General features: G+C 44.3%; 1 protein-coding gene and 1 long non-coding RNA gene across 2 annotated transcripts in view; one reads left to right on the forward strand and one right to left on the reverse strand.

The window, feature by feature from the left end:
- Positions 1-599: 599 nt before the first annotated feature.
- Positions 600-25,049, reverse strand: CLDN18 (claudin 18). The gene is made up of 5 exons (XM_003930963.4): positions 24,718-25,049; positions 9,519-9,683; positions 8,600-8,717; positions 4,646-4,756; positions 600-3,276 (listed from the first exon to the last, which is right to left on the reverse strand). The coding sequence occupies exons 1-5, from the start codon at positions 24,935-24,937 to the stop codon at positions 3,105-3,107; spliced, it is 786 nt and encodes a 261-aa protein (XP_003931012.1). The 5' UTR covers positions 24,938-25,049; the 3' UTR covers positions 600-3,104.
- LOC141585644 (uncharacterized) overlaps positions 10,044-26,485 on the forward strand; it is a 59,404-nt gene continuing 42,962 nt past the window's right edge. The window contains exon 1 of the long non-coding RNA XR_012519238.1: positions 10,044-12,345. This is a non-coding gene — a long non-coding RNA (uncharacterized LOC141585644). The remainder of the gene's footprint in view (positions 12,346-26,485) is intronic.

Raw genomic sequence — 26,485 nt, forward strand, 5'->3', positions numbered from 1 at the left:
GATGTGCAGCTTGGTTTTCTGTCACTTAAGTGGGTCCTTTACTTGTATTATTCCATTATCCTGACCATCCCTATTTTACAGGTAAGGAAACCGAGACTTAGAAAGCCTAAGGGCTTTGCTCAAGCTAACACATCTGGGAAGTGGTATGACCTGGATTTGAGGTTGGGCTGTTCTTGACTCTATAGCTTATGCTATTTTTGTAGTCTGATGGAGCCTGTTTATTGAGCTGGTAAACCCAACCCTTGGCAGCATCAAGAGGGCAGGCATTGGCTTTCTTGTTTTACTGGCCCACAAATAAGCCAATGACATTAGACACTTTGGGCTGGTGTGCTTAGGGTCTGACAGGCTAAACGGGATCCTTGAACCCCATGCTGCATGCCTGGTTGCTCTAGGAACTCCTTTTCATTAAGGCTTCCCAACTTGCAGAAACCGCGAACTGGTCTGGATCCACATCTAGCTGTCCTCCAGGTAGCTAGGCTGCTGCTGAGCAGAAACAAATTCTGAAAGCAGAAAAACTCCCATGAAGATGCATCCAACATTGAGGTATTGGGACTTCCCACTTCCACTTCCCAAAAATTACAAAAAAAGAGCAGGCACTATTCAACTGTAAGATAACAGTGTTTTTAATATTTAAGTAACAAAACATGCAGGTTAATACTCAATGCATATATAATAAGATAAAGCAACAACAAAATTACAAAGCACAATCTAACTATATGGAGGCTTTAAAACAAACAATTAAGTGTTGGATAGAGAATGTGCTAATTCAAAACCTAGCTGAGTCACACTGCACTGCCTGAGACCTGACCAGGGACTTTCTGGTGGTAGGAGAGAGAGCTCATTGTGCCCTGTGGCCTTCAGCTCAAATGGATGATCTTCTACTCAAATCCAGAGAACACTTAACAATCTTCATGCTCCAGATTGCCTAACCCTCCTCCCTGCTTTTCTTTTTTCTTTAGTTGACTTGTCTGCTCATCTTCTACCCAACCTGAGGCAGTGAGTTCCACAGATACTTCTGGTTTGGCCTAAATCTTGCTGTCTCAGTGAAAAGGGCCTCTGAGCTCACTGCTCTGATTCTTGATGAACACAACTTGTCATTATTTAATGGGGCATGATCTGGTCTTTCCCCAGTCTGTTCAGCCTGAAGACCCTTATGAATATTCACCAATCCCCCTGGAGGTCACTTTCATATGTACTATTGATGTGAGGACTTTTCTCTCAAATAATAACCCAATGGCCAAGTTCCCCAGCACCAACGCTGCTCTGGGTAGTTTTTAGAGATTGTTCTTACCTCAGTTTCCCAGGTGGCCTATCTGGCTTTGGAACTGGGATGGAATTCTAGTGTCCTAGAAGGTATTTAGGCTTTCTGCACAAAAGGGCAGTGATGTAAGCATAGGGAAGGTATGTGGTTGCAAAGAGCTTTCAGTTTTGCCTGAACATCTGATGGTCCAACCACTCTAGGTGAATTCAGAGAAGGGAGCAGCTCTCAGAGTAACAAAACTGACCACAAGCCAGTTATGATGGTGCACACCTATAGTCCCAGCTACTTGGGCAGCCAGGGTAGGAGAATTGCTTGAGTGCAAGAGTTTGAGGCCAGCCTGGAAAGTGAGACCCCATCTCTAAACAAAGCAAAGCAAAACAAACAAAACCAACCACAGTGCCAGGAAAGTGCTGCTTCCAACTGGCAGTGGCTTGTAACCATGCAAATGTGGATCTGTGTCACTTGGAAACATAACATTAAATTTAGGCTCAATTTTTTTTTTTTTAAAGAACTAGTTTTAACCTACTTCCCAGGACTTGCTGTGTTCCATTATTTATTTTTTATTTTTAAGACAGGGTCTTGCTATGTCACTGGCTGGAGTGCAGTGGCGTGATCACGGCTCACTGCAGCCTCAACCTGTCTGGGCTCAAATGATCCTCCCACCTCAGCCTCCCGGGATGCTGGGACTTACAGGTGTATGCCACCATGACTAGCTGATTTTTTTTTCTCTGTATTTTGTAGAGACAGGGTTTCTCCATGTTGCCCAGACTGGTCTCAAACTTCTGGGCTCAAGTGATTCTTCCTCATCAGCCTTTCAAAGTTCTGGGATTACAGATGTGAGCCACTGTGCTCAGACATTATTTATTTTTTACCTGGCTTACACTTATTATCATGTATAATCAGAGCCATACAGACCTCAAAGGGAAATAATTAGCATCAGTGAGCTTTTCATGGAATTGGTAATTAAGTGTGACTTTACAAAGTACCATATAGACAATGTCAAAGCAGTTATTTTTTCATTTCCTTCTATCCACATGTAGGGGTGAGGCTTCACAGATAGTGTATCATTTTACTGAAACATTATTTGTTTTAACTATATTTAGGACTTAGATTAAAAAAAAATTTTCTCATTCATCTAGGGACAATTGCTAATCTGTGACAGAAAGAAGACTCCAGTGGAGAGCTCAGGAAACTGCTGGCATTCTTGCTGGAATAAGCAGAGGCCAATAGCAACAGAAAGGCTTGGTTTCCTCAATCTGAAAATTGCTTTGGTTTGGTAAGTTTTACAGTGTAAGAAAACTCAGATCATGGGCTGGAGAGATTACAAATAACTTTCCCTTTTTGTCTCTTCTTCAGTAAATGTTTATTAGTAGCCAAGTTAGGGGTGGGGAAGCAAATGTCAAATGGCAGAAAATAATGTCTTTTGATCTACTCTTTTTTTCCTTTCAAAAGTTTTCTTGGGGATGAGCTGGGAAATAGATCATCAATGGGTTTATTGACTAGGAGGAAGGGTGGAGAGTCTGTCTAAATCATCAAAATGTCAGAGAGAAATTCAAAGCACATTCTCTCATCAAAGTAGAAAGTTATATTAAAAAAAAAGAAGATTGAAAATGTGAGCTATAACATCTAATTCATAAATGATAACTCAGCTGTTTTATGATGAAATATTTAGAGACAGAGACATGAGGCTAATACCATTTGGCCTCTTCAAAGATGAAATGAAGGCTTTTCTTAACTTCCAGCTGTGAGTCAAAAGCAATAAGAAATCAAGATGGAATATCCTTGTGTTTTGGGTGAGCTCTCTTGGGGAGTTTCTTCTGCTCATGCTGAGAGGTCTTGGAGCTTACACGTAGTCATACTTGGAAGGATGAGATTGTCCCTCATCCTCTGTGTGGGCACCCCCATCGTATATCTTCTTGCTTTTGGTGTTGGACCCAAAGCCAGTGCTGGCCTTGAAGCCTCCAGGCTTGTAGGCAACATTGTGGCCTGAGGCATGATAAGAAACAGCTTTGTAGCTGAAAGAAAAATACACATTCCATGATTATAGAGGTCTTTGTTAGGAGGACCAGCCTTCTATTTACCCTAGACTGCCTCAGTCTCCCACTGAAAGTCCCATGTCCCTGGAAACCCATCAGTCCTGGGCAAACCAGGATAGTTAGTAACCCTAGTTTTTGGTACACTGGCTTTTCTGTCTCTGCAGTGGAACAAAAGTTCTTGCACTGTTTTAGAGCCTTGCTGAGCTGAGAACAAAATCCTCTGAGAATAAGATAATTGTGTCTCCAAATGGACATTTTTGGATGGTGGAGAGAGGTATCCCCAAATCTTCAGTAACTAATGGGTTCCCTCTGTTAATCAGTAAAAATTAAGCTGAACCAGAACAATGCCCAGGGGAAACATTGTTACGTCAAAGGATCATAGAATTTGTGAGCTGGAAGGCACCTATGTTCAGCTCATTGCCTCTAAGCTGCTCATTTCATGGATGAGGTGATAGAGGCATAGAGAGAGCAAACAACATCAGCAGCAGAACCACACTGGAATCCAGCTCTCCCCACACCAGTTCAATCTCCAGTTACGGCAGAGTTTCTCAGCAGCAGCAGCAGCAACACTGTTGACATTTTGGAACAGATGCTTCTTTGTTGTGGGACAGTTCTGTACACCATGTAGGGTGTTAAGCAGCGTCCTTGGCCTTTACCCACCAGATGCCAGTATCACTTTCCCCCATCCTCCCAAAGCTGTAACAGTTAAAAATGTCTTCACGTGTTGCTAAATATCCTCTGGTGGGCAAATTACTCCTAGTTGAGAACCATGGAGTTACAAAACAATTTTAGAAGGAACCAAGATGGATGGATTTTTCTTTCAAATAGTATCACATTTAAATCAGTCTAAGCTGAAATAGTCTTGTTCTATTCTTATTTATTTATTTTTTTTTTTGGAGATGGAGTTTTACTCTTGGTACCCAGGCTAGAATGCAATGGCGCGATCTCGGCTCACCGCAACCTCTGCCTCCTGGGTTCAGGCGATTCTCCTGCCTCAGCCTCCTGAGTAGCTGGGATTACAGGCACACGCCACCATGCCCAGCTAATTTTTTGTATTTTTAGTAGAGACGGGGTTTCACTGTGTTGACCAGGATGGTCTCAATCTATTGACCTCGTGATCCACCCGCCTCAGCCTCCCAAAGTGCTGGGATTACAGGCTTGAGCCACCGCGCCTGGCCCTCGTTCTATTCTTTAGGTTCCCCCTAAAAGAGAAGGTTCAATAATCTTTAAGTCAATAAAGTTCTTCCGTATACCTAGATTATTATTATTTTTTTTGGCTGCAAGTTATACATTAAAATAGACCCTGAACAAAGAAAACGTCTGGTTGCAGCAGGACAGGGAGACTCACTTGGTTTCTTCTGGTGCCAGACCACGGCAGGCGATGCACATCATCACACCCCCAATTAGTGTGAGGCCTCCAGCGACCCAGCCCACGAACAGAGCTGCACCAAATGTGTACCTGGGAGGGGAGATGGTGGCTGTGAATGCTGTTGACTCAACTCTCCAGGCTCCGCCCACTGCACCCCTGTTCTTTCTCTCCTCACTTTTGGATTCCACATCCATCCCTGCCCATGCCCCTGATCACACACTCCTGTGGGTCACAGCCAACTGATCAGGTCCCCTGGAAAGTAGAACTGGGACTAAAGCTAGGGGGCAAAACAGCAGGAGGATTCTAGCATCACTCAACCAAAACATTATACATCTGATCTCTGCGAAATATCTCAGGAAAGGAGAGCTCAGCACAGGAAAGGAGAGCTCAGCACAGAAAAGAAGTGCCTCCCCTTGGAAGTTTCCCTTTGTGTTCCTCAAAGAGCATGGGGACTGTTTGTAGAACTCTGTGAATTACTAATGTGTTTAAAGTTTATGACACAAGCTGGGAACATTATATCAACAATAGGAAGACAAGTAATATGTGTGCAAACTTTTGCAACCTAAGAAAATACAATACTTTAGATGTGCTTTAAAAGCACACGCATTGGCCAGGCACAGTGGCTCATGCCTGTAATCCCAGCACTTTGGGAGGCCGAGGTAGGCAGTATTGCCTGAGGTCAGGAGTTTGAAACCAGCCTGGCCAGCACGGTGAAACTCAGTCTCTGTTAAAAATACAAAATTAGCTGGGCATGGTGACAGGTGCCTGTAATCCCAGCTACTCTGGAAGCTGAGGCAGGAGAATTGCTGGAACCCAGGAGGCAGAGGTTGCAGTGAACCAAGATCAAGCCATTGTACTCCAGTCTGGACAACAGAGCGAGACTCCATCAAAAAAAAAAAAAAAGCACACACATTTTAGCAGGATTAAAGTAAACAATATAAGCTTCATGACCAAGTGTAGTATTAATATGTAGGGCAAACTGATTAACTGAGCTCAGTCCTTGAAAAAGTCCTGGGAGAAAATTTACCTAGGCTATTTTTATTTCCTTTGGACTGGGAAAAAGACAGATACTTGGTTTGAGGGCTTCTGCCTTGGGATGAAGAACCCTGTCCCCTCATCCTACCCAGTGTGGATGGGGGCTGAACAGCAGGTCTTTTCCTGGGCTCCTCCTAGGGGGGCCCTAGGTTATTTCCTGGTGACAGCCCTGCTCCTTGATACCCCTATAGGTGGTTGAATGATTGCTTAATGCTAATGATGATAACAACAATGCTACCATTTATTAAGCCCTTACTGATACTGTGATAAGCACTTTTTTACTACTATATTGTTTAATTATCCCAATAGCCACTGTGATAGTATTTGTCCCTCCCATTTTACAGATGAAGACATTGAGGCTCAGCAAGGTTAAGTAACTTCTCCAATGACCGAGGAAGGACATGACATTGTCAGGATTCAAATTCAGGTCACTTTGACTTCAACACTTTCATTGTTCATGCATCTTCTACGCATGAGAGACAGTCTTCTTCCTCAATTTAGACACTCTAAGTCAAGGTTAGCAAACCTAAATACTTACCTGGGACAGGCAAGAAACTTAAATGAGTGAAGTGAGCTAGATATAGGAACGTATTTCATTTTCTTAACTGTAATACGTGGGAAAAACCCCTATAAGCATCAGTTGGGCCATTTGGGAGTAGTGGGGATTGTGGTAAACTGGACAAAGTGAGTCCTAGCCAAAAGGGCAGCTGCCTCTCAGCTGCAGAGATGGAGGCCATCTAAGAATGAGGGCCCAGTGCAATGCTGCCAGATCTTCTGATGTTTTACACAAAGTTAGAAAAACAGAGTATGTGTATATGTGTGTGTGGGGGTGAAGTCTCCTTGTACTAGGCACTAGTGTTGCTCTACCCTTTAACTGTTTCTGTGTCTCTTCCCTGGCTTGTATGTTCCTTTGCCTTTGCTTGCTGGCTCCTGTGGCTGCCTCTGGTTTAGCTACTGGCTTTGGTTTAGCCACTGAAGCCACTCTGCCCACAAGGACTGACTGGCACTGAGATATGAAAGCTCAGCTCTTTGGTTTGGAGTCGAGACAACAGTGACATGTAATTCATACTGCACAGCGCCCCTTAGGATCAGGCTGAGTCCGGGGCTTCACCTGAAATTGCGCCCATGCTTGGCTTTCCTTCCTTCCTGGCCTTGCCTCCCTCACCCACTAACCAGTCTCCCTTTTCTTAACAAACTCTGGCACTGGGATCCTCTTCTCGGGATCTGTTTCTGAGGAACCCAACCCTAATTCTTCTAATTTTTAAGAGTTGGCGATTGGTTCAGATTACAAAATGAAATGTTTTATACAAAACACCTTGCAGACTGTGTACAGCGCGAGGGCAGGCAGTTTGCAGCTCTAGTACAGGGCTTGGGCTCTGCCAGTGTGACATACAACACATAATAGAGTTGGGGAACAGGAGAAGGAGGGTGTCCCAGGACCAAGTAGGGCACTGGAACAAAAGCTCCATCAAGGTGACTGCCAAGGTCTTTCTTTGCAGCTGGTCTGTCTTGTATGACTTCTGGGTAGAAAAAATGAGAAGACAAAAGAAAGGGAAATACAGCTGCCCATCCATGGAAGGAGAAGTTCAGGAAGCTTTTCAGAATTCTATAGTCTTAATTCCAGGACTGAAGCTGCCTGCTCACGGGACAGGGGCCAATGCCAGGGAGATGGTGTGAGAGAGTGATGGCAGGTATTAGTGCTAAGTGCAAAGTGGCTAGCAGATGACTCCTCTGGGTAATGACAGTGATCCCAGGCACCCAAATACTCTGGGAAAGGTGGGCTCTTCTAAGTAGGGTGAGCAATCATTCTGGTTTGCCCATGATGGAGGAGTTTCCCAGAATGTGGAACTTACAGTGCTAAAACCGGGCAAGTCCCAGGCAGACTGGAATGAGTTGGTCATCCTACTTCTAAGTTGCACCTATAACTAAGAGACCATGAGAGGAACATGGAGCAGGATCGGGGAGCTTTTGGGGGCCACTTCCTTCCCATTCTTGAAATAAAGCAGAAATGTGAATGGGGATTGGAGTTCCAGGGAGCCAGTGGTAATGGATTTGTCACACCCTCACTCTCTGTCTGTACCCTATGTTGGTGTGGCTGGAAAAATGTCAAGTGCATGCATCCAGAGATGACGGGTCACTGAGGTCTAGTATTTATATTTCTTCCGAAGAACAAGATCTTTCTTTTTCAGTAATTTGTTCAGCTTCTTGCTATGGGATATATCCCTTACTTTAAAGGGACTAAATGAATACAGGTGTTGGTATTGCTTTTCTATCTTTTAAAAGTTCTACCATCATTCAGACACCAAATTGTGGTGGGGTTTCATCTCCCTCTGCCAGACTGTACCCCCTGTGAGAGTGGGGACTTTGTATCCCCAGCACTGTGAACATGTCTTGGTTTACAGCAGGTGGCTCAATACATTTGTAGAATAAATGAATTAATGAATGAGAGAAAGAGGCAGCTGTGCCAGGAAGGAATATTACTTTTCTCAGCCATACTGCACCTTGCTAATTTCTATTCAAATGTTGACCTCTTCCTAGCCGGGTTCCTGTGATGGACTGTAGATGTAAGTTGATGTTCATTTACTTGCCTGGGTTAATAGTGCCTGTTTCATTGCCACCACAATGGGGCTTGTGTAAGAGTGTTAGATAAATACTGTGAACTGTCACTGTATTTCAATGCAAATGTCAGATCAGCCTCAAGTCATATCACCAAGGATATTTCACTGAAATGAAGTTTATGAGTTTACAGGTGATTGTTGATTTATGAAATGGCATGGTTGTCTCTGATAAATTTTTGTTATTTCAGGCACTGGCAGTCACATTAGGCACATGTGTTTAATCAGATTCTTATAACAATATTTATCATGGTGAATGCCGATACCTAGATTAGGAGGTTACCTGGTCTGAACAGTCTGCACCATCCCACCCATGCCGGTGTACATGTTAGCGGTGGACATCCAGAAGTTAGTAACCAGCATGTTGGCAAACACAGACACTCCAGCAATTGCACAGAGACCTGTGGGCAAAGAAAAAGAAAGCTCCAGAGTTCGTTTTAAGGAATTACAATGTTTCTGAGGTAGTTTATGCCTAAATGAGTTTAGATGAATAGGCTGCAGAATATTGTATCCCTATAACCAAGCATTGCGTATTGAATTCTCGCTATGTGCTAAATATTGTGATAGGTGCTTATAATGGTTTGTCTCACTAATTGTAGAAGAATATGTGTGTGTGTACAGAAAGAAATTTTTTTATGTATCTTGGGACCATAGTTTAATGGTCCAAATATTTTGGGTCTGGTTCTTTGGTAATGTCAAGATATATTCCCTTAAAATCACTTTCTAAAGCCTGGCCAAGAAAATGCTTTTTAGGGATCAAGTCACATGACTCTTTTAGGGTTGAAAACCTTTTTTTTTTCTTTTTTTAAAGCTGAATTTAACATTCAAAAGCTTACTAAGGTTTTTTTTTTTTTTTAAATAAAAAACCATTTTAAAAAATAGAGATGGGGTGTTACTATGTTGCTCAGGCTGGTCCTGAACTCCTGGGCTCAAGTGATCCTCCTGTCTTGGCCTCTCAAAATGCTGACATTATAGGCATGAACCACTGTACCCAGTTAAGGACCTCTTACGCTGGGGTTGGAGTGGCAGCTAAAAAGGACCTTAGCACTCATGATACATAATTGGGCCTCTACGCTCAGATCATGAATCCCAGTATGAAAAGTTCTGAACCACATTCAGCAGTGGGAAGAGTCATGTTTTCTCTACCCAGATGATTTTGCGTTGGCATTCACAGGAGTGAGAACTCCAGGCTCTGTGTTTACCTGAGATGATGAACATGATTCCAGAGGTCAGTGTCATGTTGGCTTTGGCAGAGTCCTCCATGCTGCCAATGCGGATGCATTTCAGGGCAAAGATGGATACCAGGAGGCCAATGGCACCCAGGACGATGCCCACGATCATCAGTGCTCGCACCGCCTGCAGCATGGCTGTGGGACAAGTGGCAAGACACAAGCAGACAAATAAGACCAGCTCAACACACTTGATTAGGCTCTGGTTTAATAAAACAAAGCAGGCCAGGCATGGTGGCTGACGCCTGTAATCCCAGCACTTTGGGAGGCCGAGGTGGGCAGACCATGAGGTCATGAGTTCGACACCAGCCTGACCATTATGGTGAAACCCTGTCTCTACTAAAAATACAAAATTAGTTGGGTGGGTGGCACACACCTGTAATCCCAGCTACTCAGGAGACTGAGGCAGGAGAATCGCTTGAACCCAGGAGGCGGAGGTTGTGGTGAGCCAAGATCGCGCCACTGCACTCCAGCCTGGGTGACAGAGGGAGACTCCATCTCAAAGATAAATAAATAAATAAAATAAAAATAAAAAAATAAGTAAAACAAAGCAACAACAACTAACCAGCACCAAACCTCTGAGAGACAGCAAAGTCCATAAACTGAATCTTGCCGTTGTCAAGGGATGTGCAATTGGGGGAAATACAAAATGCGTCACTTACAATTATCTGACTGATGAAGGACATGCACTCAGATGTCTACAGAATCAGAAAATTATGGATAGTTGGAACTAGGAGGGCCCTTGGATTGTATCTATTTCAGCTTCCTCATTTTTAAAGCTTGATAATCTGGGATCCGGAAAGGGAAAATAGTTTGTATAAGGTAACAGTTCAAATTACTGTTAGAGCTTATAGCTGTGACTTCTAACCCAAATATTTTTCTTCTCTTGTGCTTCCATATGACCTGAAAATTTCGTATAGTTGTGTCTACTTTAGGAAACTCAGAATTCATTTATAGCATATGATGAAGGCAAGGTTGTTAGGTGATATACCAAGGATACTCAATTTTGTCCCTTTCCAAAAGGAACTACTAAGACCATGGTGAGCTGTAGGTTTCAGATGTATATAAAAAGATTGGCCAGGCATGGTGGCTCATACCACAGTGCAAGGGAGATGGTGTGAGAGAGTGATGGCCAGTAACCATCACTGGACCATGCCTGTAATCCTAGCACTTTGGGAGGCTGAGGTGGGCTGATCACCAGGTCAGGAGTTTGAGACCAGCCTGACCAACATGGTGAAACCCTGTCTCTACTAAAATACAAAAGTTACGCAGGCATGGTGGTGCATGCCTGTAATCCCAGCTACTCAGGAGGCTGAGGCAGGAGAATCACTTGAATTCTGGAAGTGGAGGTTGCAGTGAGCCGAGATTACTTCACTGTACTCCAACCTGAGGCAACAGAGTAAGACTCTGTCTCAAAAAAAACCCCAAAAAACAAAAACCCTAAAAAACAATGTAGCAATATTAGGCCTTTCCACTGGACCACAGTTTATCAGCAGTTCCTTTTCTAGGAATCAGTCATAGCTATAGGGCCTGCAGGGACTCTTCTGCAGTGCCCTCACCTCCAGATACATCCAAAGTTGTTTCTAGAGCATCCTTAAATTGCAGTGATTTATTGCAACAACTGTTTACTAAGCTCCCCTGACTGGCCATGGGAGGACAGTAGTTAACAACAGGTCAGACATGGTCTCTGTTGTCATGGAGCTTAGGCCAAAGGGGAACAACAGTTACTAAGCGTGTCTATTACAAGTATAATTAATTTAACAAGGAAGACAACTTAGTCCTTCATGTGTTCCAGAAGGTAAGACCACTAGTGTGGGTTGGTCTGGTGGAACTGAACTGGAGAGCTATGTGGAGATACTTATGTGCTAGACATCAATTGTTTTATCCCTCCAGTATACCCCCCTTTTCCCTCTTAAATCCATGATTTCCAAAGGTATTGCCATGTCTTACATCAGTGCTTTTTAAACTACTTAAAACTTTAAATTTCTAATCTGTCACAAATTGATGTCCTGGCAAAATACAAAGTCACATGCTTGAGTGTCACAGACATGTCAAATTGTTACAAATGTTTAGAAATAATTTATTCTCGATTTCTGTACCAGAACTGTTCAGGTGGGCAGCAAATAGTTTGTGGGCCAGCTTGATACACAGGCCTGACTTTGAGTAGTAATATTGACCTTGATCTTTCAGGCCCTGACTTTATACCTGGTGCCGTGATCATGGCAAATTAATCCAGCATGGGTAACTGAGTCAAACCGGGCAGATGAGAACCTTACACAGAATGTTTGTGCTTTGGACACAGAGAGCATCAGGCCAGTCTCTCTCCAGGGGCTGAAAGCATAAGATGCTATCCTGGGAGTCCATGGTTTCCTACAGGTGGTAAGCTATTGTATAATGGCAAGCAGACCAAACCCAAGAGAGAGATAGAGAGCCCTGACAGGTTTTGAGCTCCTGACTCCAGCTTTTCCTATGGTCCACATACATGCTTTCCTTAGGTTTCAAGCGCTATCCCAGCATCATCATTACTATTTTTTTAAAAACATCCCTACCTGTTTGAAGTAATTCAGGTTGGGGTTCTGTTACTTGAAATCAAGTGGTTCTAACTTACGCAAGATGATTTCATCAGTGTCTAGACATGCTAACCTTTAAAGCCTTATTGTTTATGGAGAGTTTCTATCCTTTCAGGTTCAAGGTCATGACCAGAGAGCTGCTGAAGCCCCTTGCAGATGTGAGGGACCTCTCATGCCAAGTCTTACAGCTGCAAAGAGACTGCATCCCACAATGTGGTGTCAGAAAAGAGGTAAAGGGCATCATTTTTTTTTTTTTTTGGTAGGCAATAGCCGATTTTTTTTCCTAGTTATATAAGCAATAACTGCTCATTATAAAAATTTCAGGATGAGGCCAGGAGCAGTGGTTCATGCCTGTAATCCCAGCACTTTGGGAGGCCAAGCAGCTGGATCACCTGAGGTCAGGAGTTCAAGACCAGCCTGGCCAACATGGTGAATCCCCACCTCTACTAAAAATACAAAAATACTCGGGAGGCTGAGGCAGGAGAATTGCTTGAACCCAGGAGGCAGAGATTGCAGTTAGCCAAGATCATGTCATTGCACTCCAGCCTGGGCAACAAAAGTGAAACTCGGTCTCAAAAAAAAAAAAAAATTCAGGATGTGTAGAAATAAAAAACAATAACCTGTTATTCCAACTCTTGGAGATAACTACCTTTAGCATTCTGGTGGGTAGTTTTCCAGGAAGGAATTTTTTAGAAGGAGAAGCAAAACCCCGATGAGGTCTCCGCCCCGCCCCCCCCCCCCCCACCTAGACCCAAGGGAGCAAGTCAGAAGCCAACTAGAAATGCAGATGGAGACCTTGCAGAGTTTTAACTAGAAGGGGATTATGGGGTACAATCAAAGGAAGTGCCATTCCTACCCTCAGTGAGACCAGTTAGTAGTACCCAGGCAAAACTAAAATTTGGGAATGGAAAAGAAACAAGAGAAATGATTAACACCTTTTCTCTTTGAAGGAGATACTGAGGGAATCTGCCTATACAGCCATAGGCAAAAGGCTCAGAGGAAACTAAACAAAACAGAAAGTTCTATCCTGCCCTGGTTTTCATAGGAGTCGCTACTTTTGATTGAAAGCCAGTAAGAAATTTTCAGACATTAAAAAACGTAATCCATGGGGAAAAACCCCTACAATGTAGGTAACATAATGATCACCATTTTATGGTTGAAGAAATGGGGTCTCAGGTGAAGTAACTTGCCCAGGGACACACTCCAAGGGAAAGGAGGCAGAGCTGGGGGTCAAATCCAGAACTGCCTCAAAATCAAGGTGGGTGGATCACCTGAGGTCAGGAGTTCAAGACCAGCCTGGCCAATGTGTTGAAACCCTGTCTCTACTAAAAATACAAAAACTTAGCCGGGCCTGGTGGTAGATGACTGTAATCCCAGCTACTTGGGAGGCTGAGGCAGGAGAATCGCTTGAACCCAGGAGGTGGAGGGTGCAGTGAGCCAAGATTGTGCCACTGCACTCCAGCCTGGGCAACAAAAACAAAACTCCATCTCAAAAAAACCAAAATCATTACTTTTCCATCACAACACATTGCTTTGAGGCACCTTATTCTGGAAAAAACAGGTAGAATCCTGGCTTCCATCAAAGTGTAAGGATCTATAAGTGCTTACAGAATGTATCCCCCAAACTTGGAGACTCTGAAATGTATGCTAAGAATGTGGAAGGAAACATTCTCCAAATCATTTTAGGGAATAAGCTGGCCCGGGAGATTATTTATAAATGTGACTGTCAGGATAGCAGCATTCCCATCTCCTCCAGCAGTCCTGCGAGAGAACTCTCTCCAGTCACCGTGGGAAGATTTCCCTCTCCCATAACAGCCAACATTAGTGGAGCTGCCAGAAGGTGTGTATCATAAAGCAATTTGTCATGCCAAAAAAGGAGTTAGATAATGTAGAACTTGTTAAAGTGCCTTTTGTCTTAGCAGCCTTGTCACCAGATATCTGTCTGAAGTATGAATGACAGTGCCCAGCTATTCTACTTCTATCCCGTTGATCTCCATAAACTTGATTCTGATTCTCCTCTCCCTAAAGAAACTTCCGTTTTAATGTTGCTTTTCTGCTGGGAAGAGAATTCTACAAATAATGATCATTAGTCTTGGTCCTACTAGCAACTCTCATGGGTGCAGGTGCCAGTAAGTGGGAGGAAATTAGCTCTACCACTCAGTGCCAGAAACCCCCATGCACGGAGATGGGAGATGCGTGGTGGTAAACTGACTTTCCCCTCCACCTGCATGGTCCTACCCTCTGGGATCCTAATCTTCTCTGTAGATAAGCAAACAGAGAAAACTTCCCCAAAGCAGGTAGCAGGTAGGCATCTCTTTTAGCCATTCTGTCTCTTACTTGATATTCTGATCAAGAGGCTTATCAGCTGATAACAGGTGAGTCAACAGGCTCTAAAGGCTGATTCCCTGCACCAAAGTTGTGACTACAGCATTCTTCCCAATGAACAATGAAGTGTTATCAGACCTGAAGGGTGAGCAGGATTCAGGGCTGAAAGACGCAAACAGAGAAATGGGAACTCAGTGTTCCCTCCCGGTTGCTAAATACCTTAATCCCACAAGTAGCTGTGGACTGACAGGTGAGGTGCCCTTGGGTGTGCTTTTTCAACTCAGGCTGCACCTGAGCATCTTCTGGGAGAACTTTTAAAGAAATATTAATGTTTGTCCTCACCCCCAGAGATTTTCATTTAATTATTCAATAACAAAATTTCAAGGAATAATGTGAGAAAATGACTTTCAAGGAGGTTTCAGCAGAGGTACTCAGAGTGGAGAACTGAGCCGAAAGGGAGTTCCCAGGGGCTGGCATCACTAAGTGGAAGTGGGAGTGAGGCTGATGGGAAAGCAGTTCACTAGCAGCCAAAGGCCTGGACTGGGGCTGTGGTGGGGTGCGGGATGGGAGGAGTCATACCTTCAGGCATAGCTTGGTCCTAGACTGGAGACAACAGGGCTAATGGAGGAGCCCCCAGGAGGGGAGCACAGAAGATGGTAGTCTGAGGTCAGACCCCAGAGGAAAGAGTAAGATGGGAGAGACTAGATTCTCTAGAGATCCCAGGGAATCAACACAGAGGTCCTTTGTACCTTGTAAAATTCTACAGACCAGTGTGACACCAGGTGAGTGTTATTAGCTAAGTCATTTAAGCTCAATGAAAATGAGTTCTGGCCCGGCACAGTGGCTCACACCTGTAATCCCAGCACTTTGGGAGGCCGAGGCAGGTGGATCAACTGAGGTTGGAAGCACGAGACTAGTCTGACCAGCGTGGAGGAAACCCCTTCTCTACTAAAAATACAAACTTGGCTGGGTGCCATTGTGGGCTCCTGTAATCCGGCTTGAATCTGGGAGGAGAGATCACGCCATTGCACTCCAGCCTGGGCAACAAGAGTGAAACTCTGTGAAAAAAGAAAATGAGTCCTCCATTCTGTAGTGAATCAAAGATATCTCTTGCTTAGATGTATGAGGATCAGATGCTACTTGGCGCCAGCATAAACCTAAGCCAGGCTCAATAAATATCAGTTTCCTCTTCTTCCCTAAAAAGAACATACCCTTGGCAACTCCACACAGCTTTGACTTATACTAACTGTATACAAACCTGAATCCTGTCACATGATGATTAAATATGGCTGAGGATTTGAAACAGCCATGTATGTGAACTGCTTATGGGCAAGAGGGGAAGAAAGTTTGAAGAGAGGAAGAAAAGAAAGACCCGGACCTCACAGCACCTAAGTAGTGGGGAAGATCAGGAAAAATGGACACAAGACCCGCCATAAGCAGGGGAGCTAGCTGATGGGAGACGCAGCACAGGTGGGTTTCTATCCTCACTGACCTTCCTCTTCACCTCTGTTGTGATTTGAATGTGTGTTTTCCTCCAAAATTTATATGTTGAAACTATGAGGTGAGGTTTGTAGGAGGTACCCTCGGGAAAGATATTAGTGCGCTTATAAAAGGCCTTGAGGGAGCCTATTTGTCTCTTTTGCTCTCTGTCCCTTCTGCCATATGAAGACACAGCGAAAGGCACAATCTTTGAAAAGCATGAACCCTTACCAGACACGGAATCTGCCAACACCTTGATCTTGGACTTCCCAGCCTCCAAAACTGAGAATAAATTTCTGTTGTTTATATATTGCCCAGGCTAAGGTAATCTTGTTATAGTAGCAGGAACCGTCTAAGTCTCTAAGACATCCTTTAAGATGAGCTCCAACTGCAACTCTGATGTGTCTCCCCACCAAGAAATGATGCTGCACCACTGACTAGGACATCCTAGGGCATGATGCTTTGTGGTAGCTGCCCCTGCCATCTACATGGATGACAACAGCTGCAAGCTGAGCAGGCATCCTGGTTCCTAGCTTTTCTCATTGAGAGATCACAGCAAGCAGCCTCATTTACCTAAGATGCAGGTTCTCTCTTTTTTTTTTTTTTTTTTTTTGAGACGGAGTTTCGCTCTTATTACCCAGGCTGGACGATCTCGGCTCACCGCAACCTCTGCCTCCTGGGTTCAGGCAATTCTCCTGCCTCAGCCTCCTGAGTAGCTGGGATTACAGGCATGTACCACCATGCCCAGCTAATTTTTTGTATTTTTAGTAGAGACGGGGTTTCACCATGTTGACCAGGATGGTCTTGATCTCTCGACCTCGTGATCCACCCGCCTCGGCCTCCCAAAGTGCTGGGAGCAGGTTCTCTTAAGCTGTGTAGACCTGTTCTCAGCTCCCTGTGGTGTCTTCTTCATATGTACAACAACGTGTAAACATTTAGATGTTTGTCCACATATTTGAAGAAGCATGCTGATGCTAAAATATTTTTCTCTTTTGAAGAGAGGGAAAGTAGCTTGACTGAAAACCAATAGACTCCCCAACTTTATAACTAACTTATGATCACTTCACCTTCTAGGGCTGATTTCTTCTACCAGAAAATGGGGAAAGGCAAACTGGTTTCACAACCAGTGAAACCATTCAGCCAATAGCAAGAAGAAATAAACAGACAAGCTCCTTTAAAAAGGACACTTATAAGAAGTCTCATTTTTTTTTCCCCCTTATGGATTTTTGATTTAGATTTTGTGAAACTGTCCTCTGGCTTAAATGTGGTTTGGTTTAAAACCTCATTCCTGTGTGTGTAAATAAGAGTAACAGGTTGACAGGAAACTCTTTAACTCTCCAGTGGCTGTTGTTTTTACACACTGAAGCAGAAAGGGGAAAATGTAGCTAGTCATATAAAAAATCAAGACCCTCAGTGCCTGCAAAGGGGCTGAGATATAGTGAGGTGCTCAGAACATGGGTAGGATGGGGATGGGAAGGGAGAACACAGGACCCTAAGTATCTACTTTGGATATTTGAATTCATAAAATGTGCTTGATTTTGGAAGAAAAAAAAGTCTACAAGATCAAATGTCCTGAGAGCTCTGAGTGATGCAGACACAGCAGTGATGATTTAGTAATGCCAAGAGCTAGATCAAATGGATCACAGAACACTTTTTTTTTTTTTTTTTTTTTTTTAAAGACAGAGTCTCACTCAATTGCCAGGCTGGAGTGCAGTGGTGCCATCTCAGCTCACTGCATCCTCCACCTCCCGGGTTCAAGCAATTTTCCTGTCTCAGCCTCCCGAGTAGCTGGGACTACAGGTGCCTGCCACCACACCTGGCTAATTTTTTTCATATTTTTGGTGGAGACTGGTTTTTACCATATTGATCGGGCTGGTCTCGAACTCCTGACCTTAGGTGATCCACACGCCTTGCCTCCCAAAGTGCTCAGATTATAGGTGTGAACCACCACGCCCGGCCCAGCACTTTCATATAAATCTTACTGTGAGGCATTTCACAAATATAGAAAGTGAGGTCCAGAGATGTAGTTGGCCAAGCTGTGCCCTTGATTTCAGCTCACTTTCCTCTAACTGTAAGGCTTACCACTGTACCAAATTTAGTTCAAATGTTTGCAAATACTTTAGAAAAAGCATTACTTGACTGTGACATCAAGCCAGGGACATGATGGAGCCAGGGACATGAGTTTGCTGTATCTTTGCCCCCTCTCCATTCTGCTCATTCTTGGCCCTTTGCTCTTCCCTTCCACTGTTTCCAGGAAAGGCATGTGTGAATGGGGTGCAAGTCATCCATGCTTTAAACTTAGTTGATACTCCTAAGTTCGCGTTGTTGATTTTATTGTTACAAATGGGTCAACGCCCATATACCCTCTGCTCTTAACTGTGCTCAAGCCTAGACCAAACTCTTCAATTCTGAAGGCAGCGCATTCCTGCCTTTAGAAACAGGGTCTGGGCAGGGGAAAAGAACACAGACTTGGAAGTCTTTCAGCCTGTGTTTACCTCCTGTTTCTGCCATCTTCTATTCACAGGACTCTGGGCGTGTCCTTCCCTCACCCCCAGCCTCCAACTTTTTAAACCTAAAACTAAGACATATTTTCCGGATTTTTGTAAAGATCAAGCTGAAGAGTCAATATGTAGTTCAATAAAACATAGTAGCGATTTTTATTTCTGGCACTGTCCTCAGAGCACTGCATGCTGTATTGACTGTGTGGAATGCAATGAGATGGAATCTTGAGCTATCACTTCTACAGAGCTGGTAATATACAAGTATATAGTCCTGCTACCACCACCATTTACCTCATGAATCTATCTGTAGTTTACATAATACAACTTGTTGCATTGAATTACATTCTTCTATAGCTGTAAGTTCCAAAGAGACATGATACATTTTTGTCAGACAAATGAAAAGTTAAGTGAGAGTTTGCAAGAACACAGATTGTATTTAGGAAGAATTTAATAACTGGTAATGATTATTATAATTATTTACTATTTTTTCGAGGTGGGATCTTGCTCTGTTGCCCATGTTGGAATGCAGTGGCTTCATCATAACTCACTGCAGCCTTGAATTCCTGGGCTCAGGTGATCCTTCTGCCTCAGCCTTCTCAGTTACTAGGCTTACAGGTATAATCCACTGTACCCAGTGATGATTATGATTATTAACTAAAGTATTATAGGTATCTGTCCTGTGTCTTTCTGTAAACACTTTAAGGCTTACTTCTCTGCTAAAGGGTGGTACTTTTCTGGGTTCTAGGTCAAAATTAAACTCTGGGAGAATCACTGCAAACTTATATTTCTCCCTCCAGGCATTTCATCCAGCTCATCTGCTTCAGGTCTCTCTTCCCCAGGTCTCTTGTCATGTTCAAGAAAATACTTTAAACAGCTGTTTCTGATGGGAAGCTAGGCATCAGGTCCTGGCTGATGGTTACTCCTTCTGGCTCCTTTAGGAGCTGCACGAGTGTCCTCGAGGGCTGTTTTATCTCCTGGCATTGTTGCCTTTAGCTTTTGAGTTTCTTTCAAGCCTTTTCCTCCTGGTAATCTTCCTGCCCATTCTTACACTCTTTAAATATTTTTTGTTTGTTTGTTTTTGTTTTTTGAGACAGAGTCTTGCTCTGTCATCCAGGCTGGAGTGGTATGGCACAATCTTGGCTCACTGCAACCTCAGCTTTACGGGTTCAGGCAATTCTCCTGCCTCAGTCTCCCAAGTAGCTGGGATTACATGTGCCCACCACCATGCCTGGCTAATTTTTTTTTGTATTTTTAGTAGAGATGAGGCTTCACCATATTGGCCAGACTGGTCTCAAATTCTTGACCTCAGGTGATCCACCCACCTTGGCCTCCCAAAGTGCTGGGATTACAGGTGTGAGCCACTGTGCCTGGCCTAAATGTTTTTTTTAAAAGTATTTCATTTTTAGAGATGGATGGAGTTTCCCTTTGTTGCCCAAGATGGCATGATCACAGTTTACTGCAGCTTCTAACTCTAGCTCCAGTGATTTTCCTGACTTGGTCTCCCTAGTAACTGGGATTACAGGCATATAACACTGCCCAGCTAGTTTTAAAAAAATTTAAATGTGCTATAGAGATGGTTCTCATTTTGTTGCCCAGGTTGGTCTTGAACTCCTGGCCTCAAGCAATCCTCCCGCCTCAGCCTCCCAAAGTGCTGGGATTACAGGTGAAAGCCACCACTCCCAGCTCCTGTCCATTCCTTATCTAAGTCATCAAATAGACATTTGTATTTTGGGGTGCCAATTTGTAGTGTATCCACTCTTGCTGCACGAGGACTGTCTGCTTCTAAGTCCATACTCTTCTTGAAGGCCACAGATTTTCAGTGATTTAAAGTACCTCATTTCCCGCAAACGCAATCCCAAGAAGTGATTTTCCTGGCTTTTGGTGGAATCCTCTTTCCTCAACTCAGATAGGCAGAACTGGGGTACACTTCTGTGGTGGCTGCTGGGAACTGTCCCCCAGTCCCAAGCTTGCTCAGCCCAGCTTGACTTTTCACAGCACAACTGGGAGACAGGACACAGAGCAGCATCCACTTCCGCCTCCCCAGGCCTCTGTGCTTGTTGTGGGCCATGCTGGGTTTTGTGGGAGTTGCCAGACAGGCACATCAGAGTCCTCTGGCCACAAGTTTACCGACAGAGCTTACCAACGGATGGTCTTGTGACCAACAGTTTCCAAGAGCCCTCAGTGCATTGCTGCTGGTCCTGACATTCACATTTGCTGTCCTCCAGATGGGATTTGAGGAAGTCGTTTCTTCCAGCTTCCCTAAAATCCTTCTCAGAGAGCCAAGGACCTTGCTTTCAGACCCTTTTGTGGGTCTGAAACATCTTAAGGTTCCATGAATGGCAACTGGGTTTCCTCTCTAAGAGGTCTTTGTCTGGCCTGACATGGAATAACAGTACCTAGCACCACCAACTCTCCCACCTCCGTTCCTCCTGCTCTCCCTCTCTACTTTCTTCCTTCTCTCCCTCTCTCCCTCACTCACTATTCTTTTCTTCCTTCTTACGTTTTGAAAAAAATGTACTTTTTTTTCCATGGCCATATTTGCATTCCTCTGATGTGAAATGCCAGGGAATTTTTACATTGCAGAAATTTACCTCAAACCCCTCCTCTTTCCTGATTCCAGGCCACACCCTCCAAAATGTCTAGCTCTGATATTACACCGTGTATATTATCTTGTATCTGATGATAGTTTCCACATATAATTCAATCATATTTGTTTGAATATAAATTAATGGTATATCTTCTTTTGCAATCTCATTGGGTTTGACTCTTTGGTGTTCAATGAATTATCTGTCTCGCAGAATTGAAATTAGTGTGGTTGATATGTTGCAGCCCAGCCAGTTACTATTCAAATGCTCCCTGTCGTAGAGACAGCTCCTGAGGCCATATGGCTAGTTCTGGCCAGTGCACTGTGAGTGACATGTATTACTTTCAGACTGAAGTAGTTAAGAACCGCTGTGCCTTCTTCAAGCCTTTCTTCTCTTGCCCCAGCAACTTTGAATAGTGTAGCTACAAGGAGGCTGCTCTTCCCACAGTGGACTTTATGTGAGGAGTAAGTAAGCTTTTGTTGTGTTAAGCCATTGAGATGTTTAGGTTTGTTTGTTGCAGCAGCAGACATTAACTGGTCTGACTAATAAAGTCCCTGAACTCTAGCCTCTGCCACACAGTAGGCATGCAAGAGATATATTTTTTTTTTTTTCCGAGACCAAGTTTCGCTCTTGTTACCCAGGCTGGAGTGCAATGGCGCGATCTCGGCTCACCGCAACCTCCGCCTCCTGGGTTCAGGCAATTCTCCTGCCTCAGCCTCCTGAGTAGCTGGGATTACAGGCACGCACAACCATGCCCAGCTAATTTTTAGTATTTTTAGTAGAGACAGGGTTTCACCATGTTGACCAGGATGGTCTCGATCTCTTGACCTCGTGATCCACCCGCCTCGGCCTCCCAAAGTGCTGGGATTACAGGCTTGAGCCACCGCGCCCGGCGAGATATTTGTTAAAATGATTGGTTGAACAAATGAATCTGTTCCAGGCAGGAGGAGGACCAGGTCCTTTTCTATATATGGAGCCATAATGGCCAAAAATTTGTAGTACAAAAACAATTTACTGTCCTTTTTTGGGGAAGACCTTGACCTGTTTTTTTGTTCAATGGCTTGCATAAACACTTAAAATGAACTATTTGTACTATTTAATTCAACTTAGGTTATCAATCCTTTGCTGAATACTCACTCTACCAGGCCCTTTTCTGGGAATGGGGGAAATAATTCTTATCTAGCTAAAGGGACCTGCCACATAGAAGCTGAATGAAACAAATGTGCAAACAACCAAGTTAATAAGCTGACGTTCAGACTCAAACAGAAACTCCTTTAGTGAAACTGTCCTCGTTTCCTCCGCGCCTGACTCTTCCTACTGAATAATCACTTTCTACCAGTGCTCCAAACACCTGTGTCAAAGCCCCATGACATGTGTTGCCTTTGCTTTGATACTTATGCACACGACTGTCCCCTCCACTGGAATTTATGGTGCTGTCAAGGCTGGTTTTGTGTCGTGTACTCTTTGTAGGTATGCAATAAATGCTTCTCAGATTTGAGAGCAGTGTCACGAGGGGTGAATATGCTCAATGCTATGATAATGCTCTGGGTTTGGTACAGAGACTTGTGGAATCCTATTCAATTTGGGGGCTTGAGGAGGTTTTGGGGAAGATTAGTGAGAGGACAGTAGGGGTGGTGGAGGGAGGCATTCAGGGAAGCAGGAGCAATGGGTGTCCAGGACCAAGTCCAGGGTATACTGAAAGGACAGAAGAAACAGGATGGGGGAAGAGGATTAGTAAGAGACCAGGGAAGGTAGGTGAGGGGTTAGGAAGGCTTGGTGTTGGGCTGTTATGTGCGCAACTAATTAAGCTTGGAATGGGGAACCATGGAAGGTGCTTGGGTTTTGAAATGTCTAAGGAGATGAGAACTGAGAACTGGGGGCTGGTGATTGAAAAACTCCCCCTCATCCTCTGCCATGTCAAAAAAGCAAACATTCTAAAGAGATGAAGGATAGAAACCAGACTGAGAAAGGTTAAGGGTGAGAGGTAGAAAAATTTAGTCTTTCAATATGGTTGTCAGTGACTCAGGAGAGAGACAGAACTTGACAATGATTAGGATTAACAGATTTCCCCAGAAAGGAGGCCATATGCATAAGTGAGGAGAAGAGATGAAAGAGGCAAGACGGAGAGGGGATGACCGGCAGGGCATGATGTGGCATGAGGCCTTCAGAGCCCTGCTGGAGAGGTTGACCTTTTAGCAGGAAAGCAGGGAGGGGAATCTTGTTCTGTCAAGGGGGAGAGGAGGAGTTATTCTAAGAGGGGTCTTGGAGATACGATCCGTTGATGGAACAGGAGTGACAAGTCACAGTGGAAGCAGTGGGGTTTGCCCATTTAGGAGAGTGGGAATATTCAGGAACCCCATGTATGCAGACTGCGATACAGAGTGAGCAAGAGATTGATCATATGTCGTGGGGCCCTGAGAAGAGGTTATTGAACATGAAGTCATAGGATATCATGCCTTAGTTTTGAATATGAAGACAATCTTTTTTCTCCATATGATAGTTAAAATTAGACATAACTAGCAACTCAACAATCCATGTCACATTTCCTGCGTCTTGTCCCCTCCCACTGCAGCATAATCCCTCCTCAGTCTGGTTCTCTTTCTTCTGGCCAGGTTCTACCTCCCTCGCTTCCTAAGCAGATCTTTCCACAGAGTCAGTGATCCTGTTGATCCTGCAATAAGTGGCTTCCAAAAAATGGAGTAAACAACCCAGTTCTTCTACTCTGACACCCATCTTCTATTTATTCCTGAAAATGAGCTTAGATTAATTGAATTGCTTTTCACAATTCAATTCAGTTTCAAGGGCTCTGCAGCCTCTTCACAATTTCTTGCAAATGTATTTCCATCTACGTGTTTATAAAGGTATTTGTTTCAGAGAGGCAGAGCCTAACATTGTTCTCCTTTCTCCATCACATGCACATCTGGGTCACCCCTTTGAGCCACTAATTAGCTTGATCTATTATTTTCTTGTTTGCTTTTAAAAAAATACAAATATAGCTCCCATATTATTCAGAATGCAAAGTTGCTATGATGCATATTTGAAGTAATTATCTGTATTAAAAGCAGAGGTTTAATTTATTTCATCTTTAGGGGTGAAAGGATGTCACATTGTAATTATATTTATATTTTGACATTATTATATAATTATAATTATGAAATTATGTTTTGATATACACTGATTTTCACGACAGTATACCCAATATTCTTAATACAAATGCAGAAAAAGGATATTTATAATTTAATGGCAATATTCTTTTTGGCACCCACAGAGACTCCAACTTTGAAAAATGTAATTGAATTGGAAAGAAAATTAAATTAAAAACAAAATACTCAACATCCTGCTTCTCCACTCCCATGTATGTGCAGGCAGGAGCAAGCCACATGCACATGTGTAGTGCACGCAATACGTTTTCTCCTTGAGAAACACGAGTTTTTTTCCAGGTATCATGAATGTACCCTTAGAATAGACCCATTCTTCTCGAGCCTGCCTCCTTACTAGCCATTCCTTCACCCTGAGTATGAATCCTCCCATTTTCTCCTGTATGACTGTTGCCCTGTTTGACACGAGCCAACTTCTCTTACTCACACGTTTCATTCTGAGCTAAAGCTGCCAGGGTCCTCATCCAGAGGTGGGAGTGGGGCTGAGCGCAGACACCCGCTTCCCTGCGCTCACCTGGCTCTCCCGGCCCTGCCCCGGGGTGCGCGGTGCCTACCTGGAAGGCCCAGGATGGTGAAATAGGGCCTGCACTCGGTGAACCCCGAGCTCTGCCTCACGCAGCTCCTCCAGAGCCCTTCATACTGGAACACGGAGGTGACAGGGTTGTCATACAGGTCCTGGGTGCTCCACATGTCCATCCCGGTGGCTGCGATGCAGCCCGCCAGCCCCAGGATGGACAGCAGGAACGCCACCACTTGGCATGTGGTGGTGGACATGGCCCCGGCCTGCCAGCCCTGCCGCCTGCGAGTAGCTGCCGCCCTCCTGCTGCCGCTGGGAGCTCTTCTAATCAGATGGTTTCCCTAGGCGCTCAGTATTTGCTCACAGTGTTTTCCTTAGATAGCTCAGTTTCACTCTTGGTTCAAGGGCATTATTTTTACATTTGTTAGAGAAGCCGCCCCAAGAGGCACTTGTCTGCGCTTTGTAGGCTGGGTGGGTTCGGGCAGAGCTGTGCCAGGGTGCAGAGGGACTCTCCGCTCCAGGCCCGACCGGCCTCTCTCCAGCTCTGGCTCCTGGGAGCGCCGCCATCTGGAAAAGGCTGATATGCCCCTACCACTGGGAATGTGACTGGAGACCACTTTGGCAGACCTCGCTTAAGATGGCCCTGGGAAGCAGCCACGGTGTTTCGTCTTAAACCAGACTTTTCACATTTTCCCCTCATAACTCACAAACGACTTTTCACTTACATCTTTCTGTTTTGATTTTACAGAAATGGGTAGGGCAGGGATTATATCCCCCCCCCCCCCCATCCTTTTTTTTTGGTGAGTCAAGAAAAGTACAGATAAGGGACTTGTTCCCAGTGCCTGGAACCACAGATACTCTAAAAATGACAGGGGTGGAGCTCCCACCTCAGCTTCCAGTCCAGGGCTCTTTATTTCCATGTGGGGCAGCAGGGGCAGGCAAAATTGTCCCCACTTTTAAGAACAGGAAGCCAAGTCCTAGAGCAGTGCTCTTGGTTCACATGCCCTGGAACTGGAATGAGAGGAAGCCAGGGATCCTGTTGATTTCCGTCTCATGGTTTCACTTGCGCCACAGGAACCACATGAAGACTCTGTAGCTGACACAGAAGGTCCCACAAAGGCCAGAGGAGGAACCAGGGCTGGCTAGGCTGAAGTCCTTGGCCTGGTCACTGAGAGACTTAGGATCTGCTCCTGGCACTGTTCCTAACTTTCTGTGTGCTGGGTGGGTTGGGGGCAAACTTCTAAGCCCTTGTAAGAAGTTCTTCATCTACAACAAGTGAGAGCTTAACTAGAACACTCCAGAACCTTTTCAGATCTTGTAACACTATCTTCTACATTTTGCAGAAAAGTTTTTATAGAATTGGTCAAAACATTAGGAATTGTATAATCACAGTAAAGAGAGACTTGGCTGAAGACATCAGGGGTTGTGTTTTGTCTATACAACTAAATTTTGCTAGAGAATTGGTTGACTGACATGGGGGTCAGGTATGTCTGGCCTCTGAACTCGGAAACTTGTTTTTTTGAGATAGAGTCTCACTCTGTTGCCCAGACTGGAGTACAGTGGGGTGACCAGGCTCACTGCAACTTCTGCCTCCCAGGTTCAAGCAGTTTTCATGCCTGGGTCTCCAGAGTAGCTGGCACTACACATACACACTACCACACCTGGCTATGTTTGTATTTTTAGTAGAGCCTGGGTTTCACCATGTTGCCCAGGCTGGTCTTGAATTTCTTAGCTCAAGTGATCTGCTTGTCTTAGCTTCCCAAAGTGCTGGGATTACAGGCATGAGCCACCATACATGACCTCCA

This window comes from Saimiri boliviensis, chromosome 9 (assembly GCF_048565385.1).
Source record: "Saimiri boliviensis isolate mSaiBol1 chromosome 9, mSaiBol1.pri, whole genome shotgun sequence".
NCBI lineage: Eukaryota > Metazoa > Chordata > Mammalia > Primates > Cebidae > Saimiri > Saimiri boliviensis.

Coding starts and splice junctions, on each gene's coding strand:
- CLDN18 (XM_003930963.4), bottom strand. CDS start 24,937: ATGTCCACCACCACATGCCAAGTGGTGGCGTTCCTGCTGTCCATCCTG. Junction 9,684..24,717: donor CACCATCCTGGGCCTTCCAG/GTAGGCACCGCG, acceptor CTTGTCCCACAG/CCATGCTGCAGGCGGTGCGA. Junction 4,757..8,599: donor GTGCAGACTGTTCAGACCAG/GTAACCTCCTAA, acceptor CTCCCCTCCCAG/GTACACATTTGGTGCAGCTC.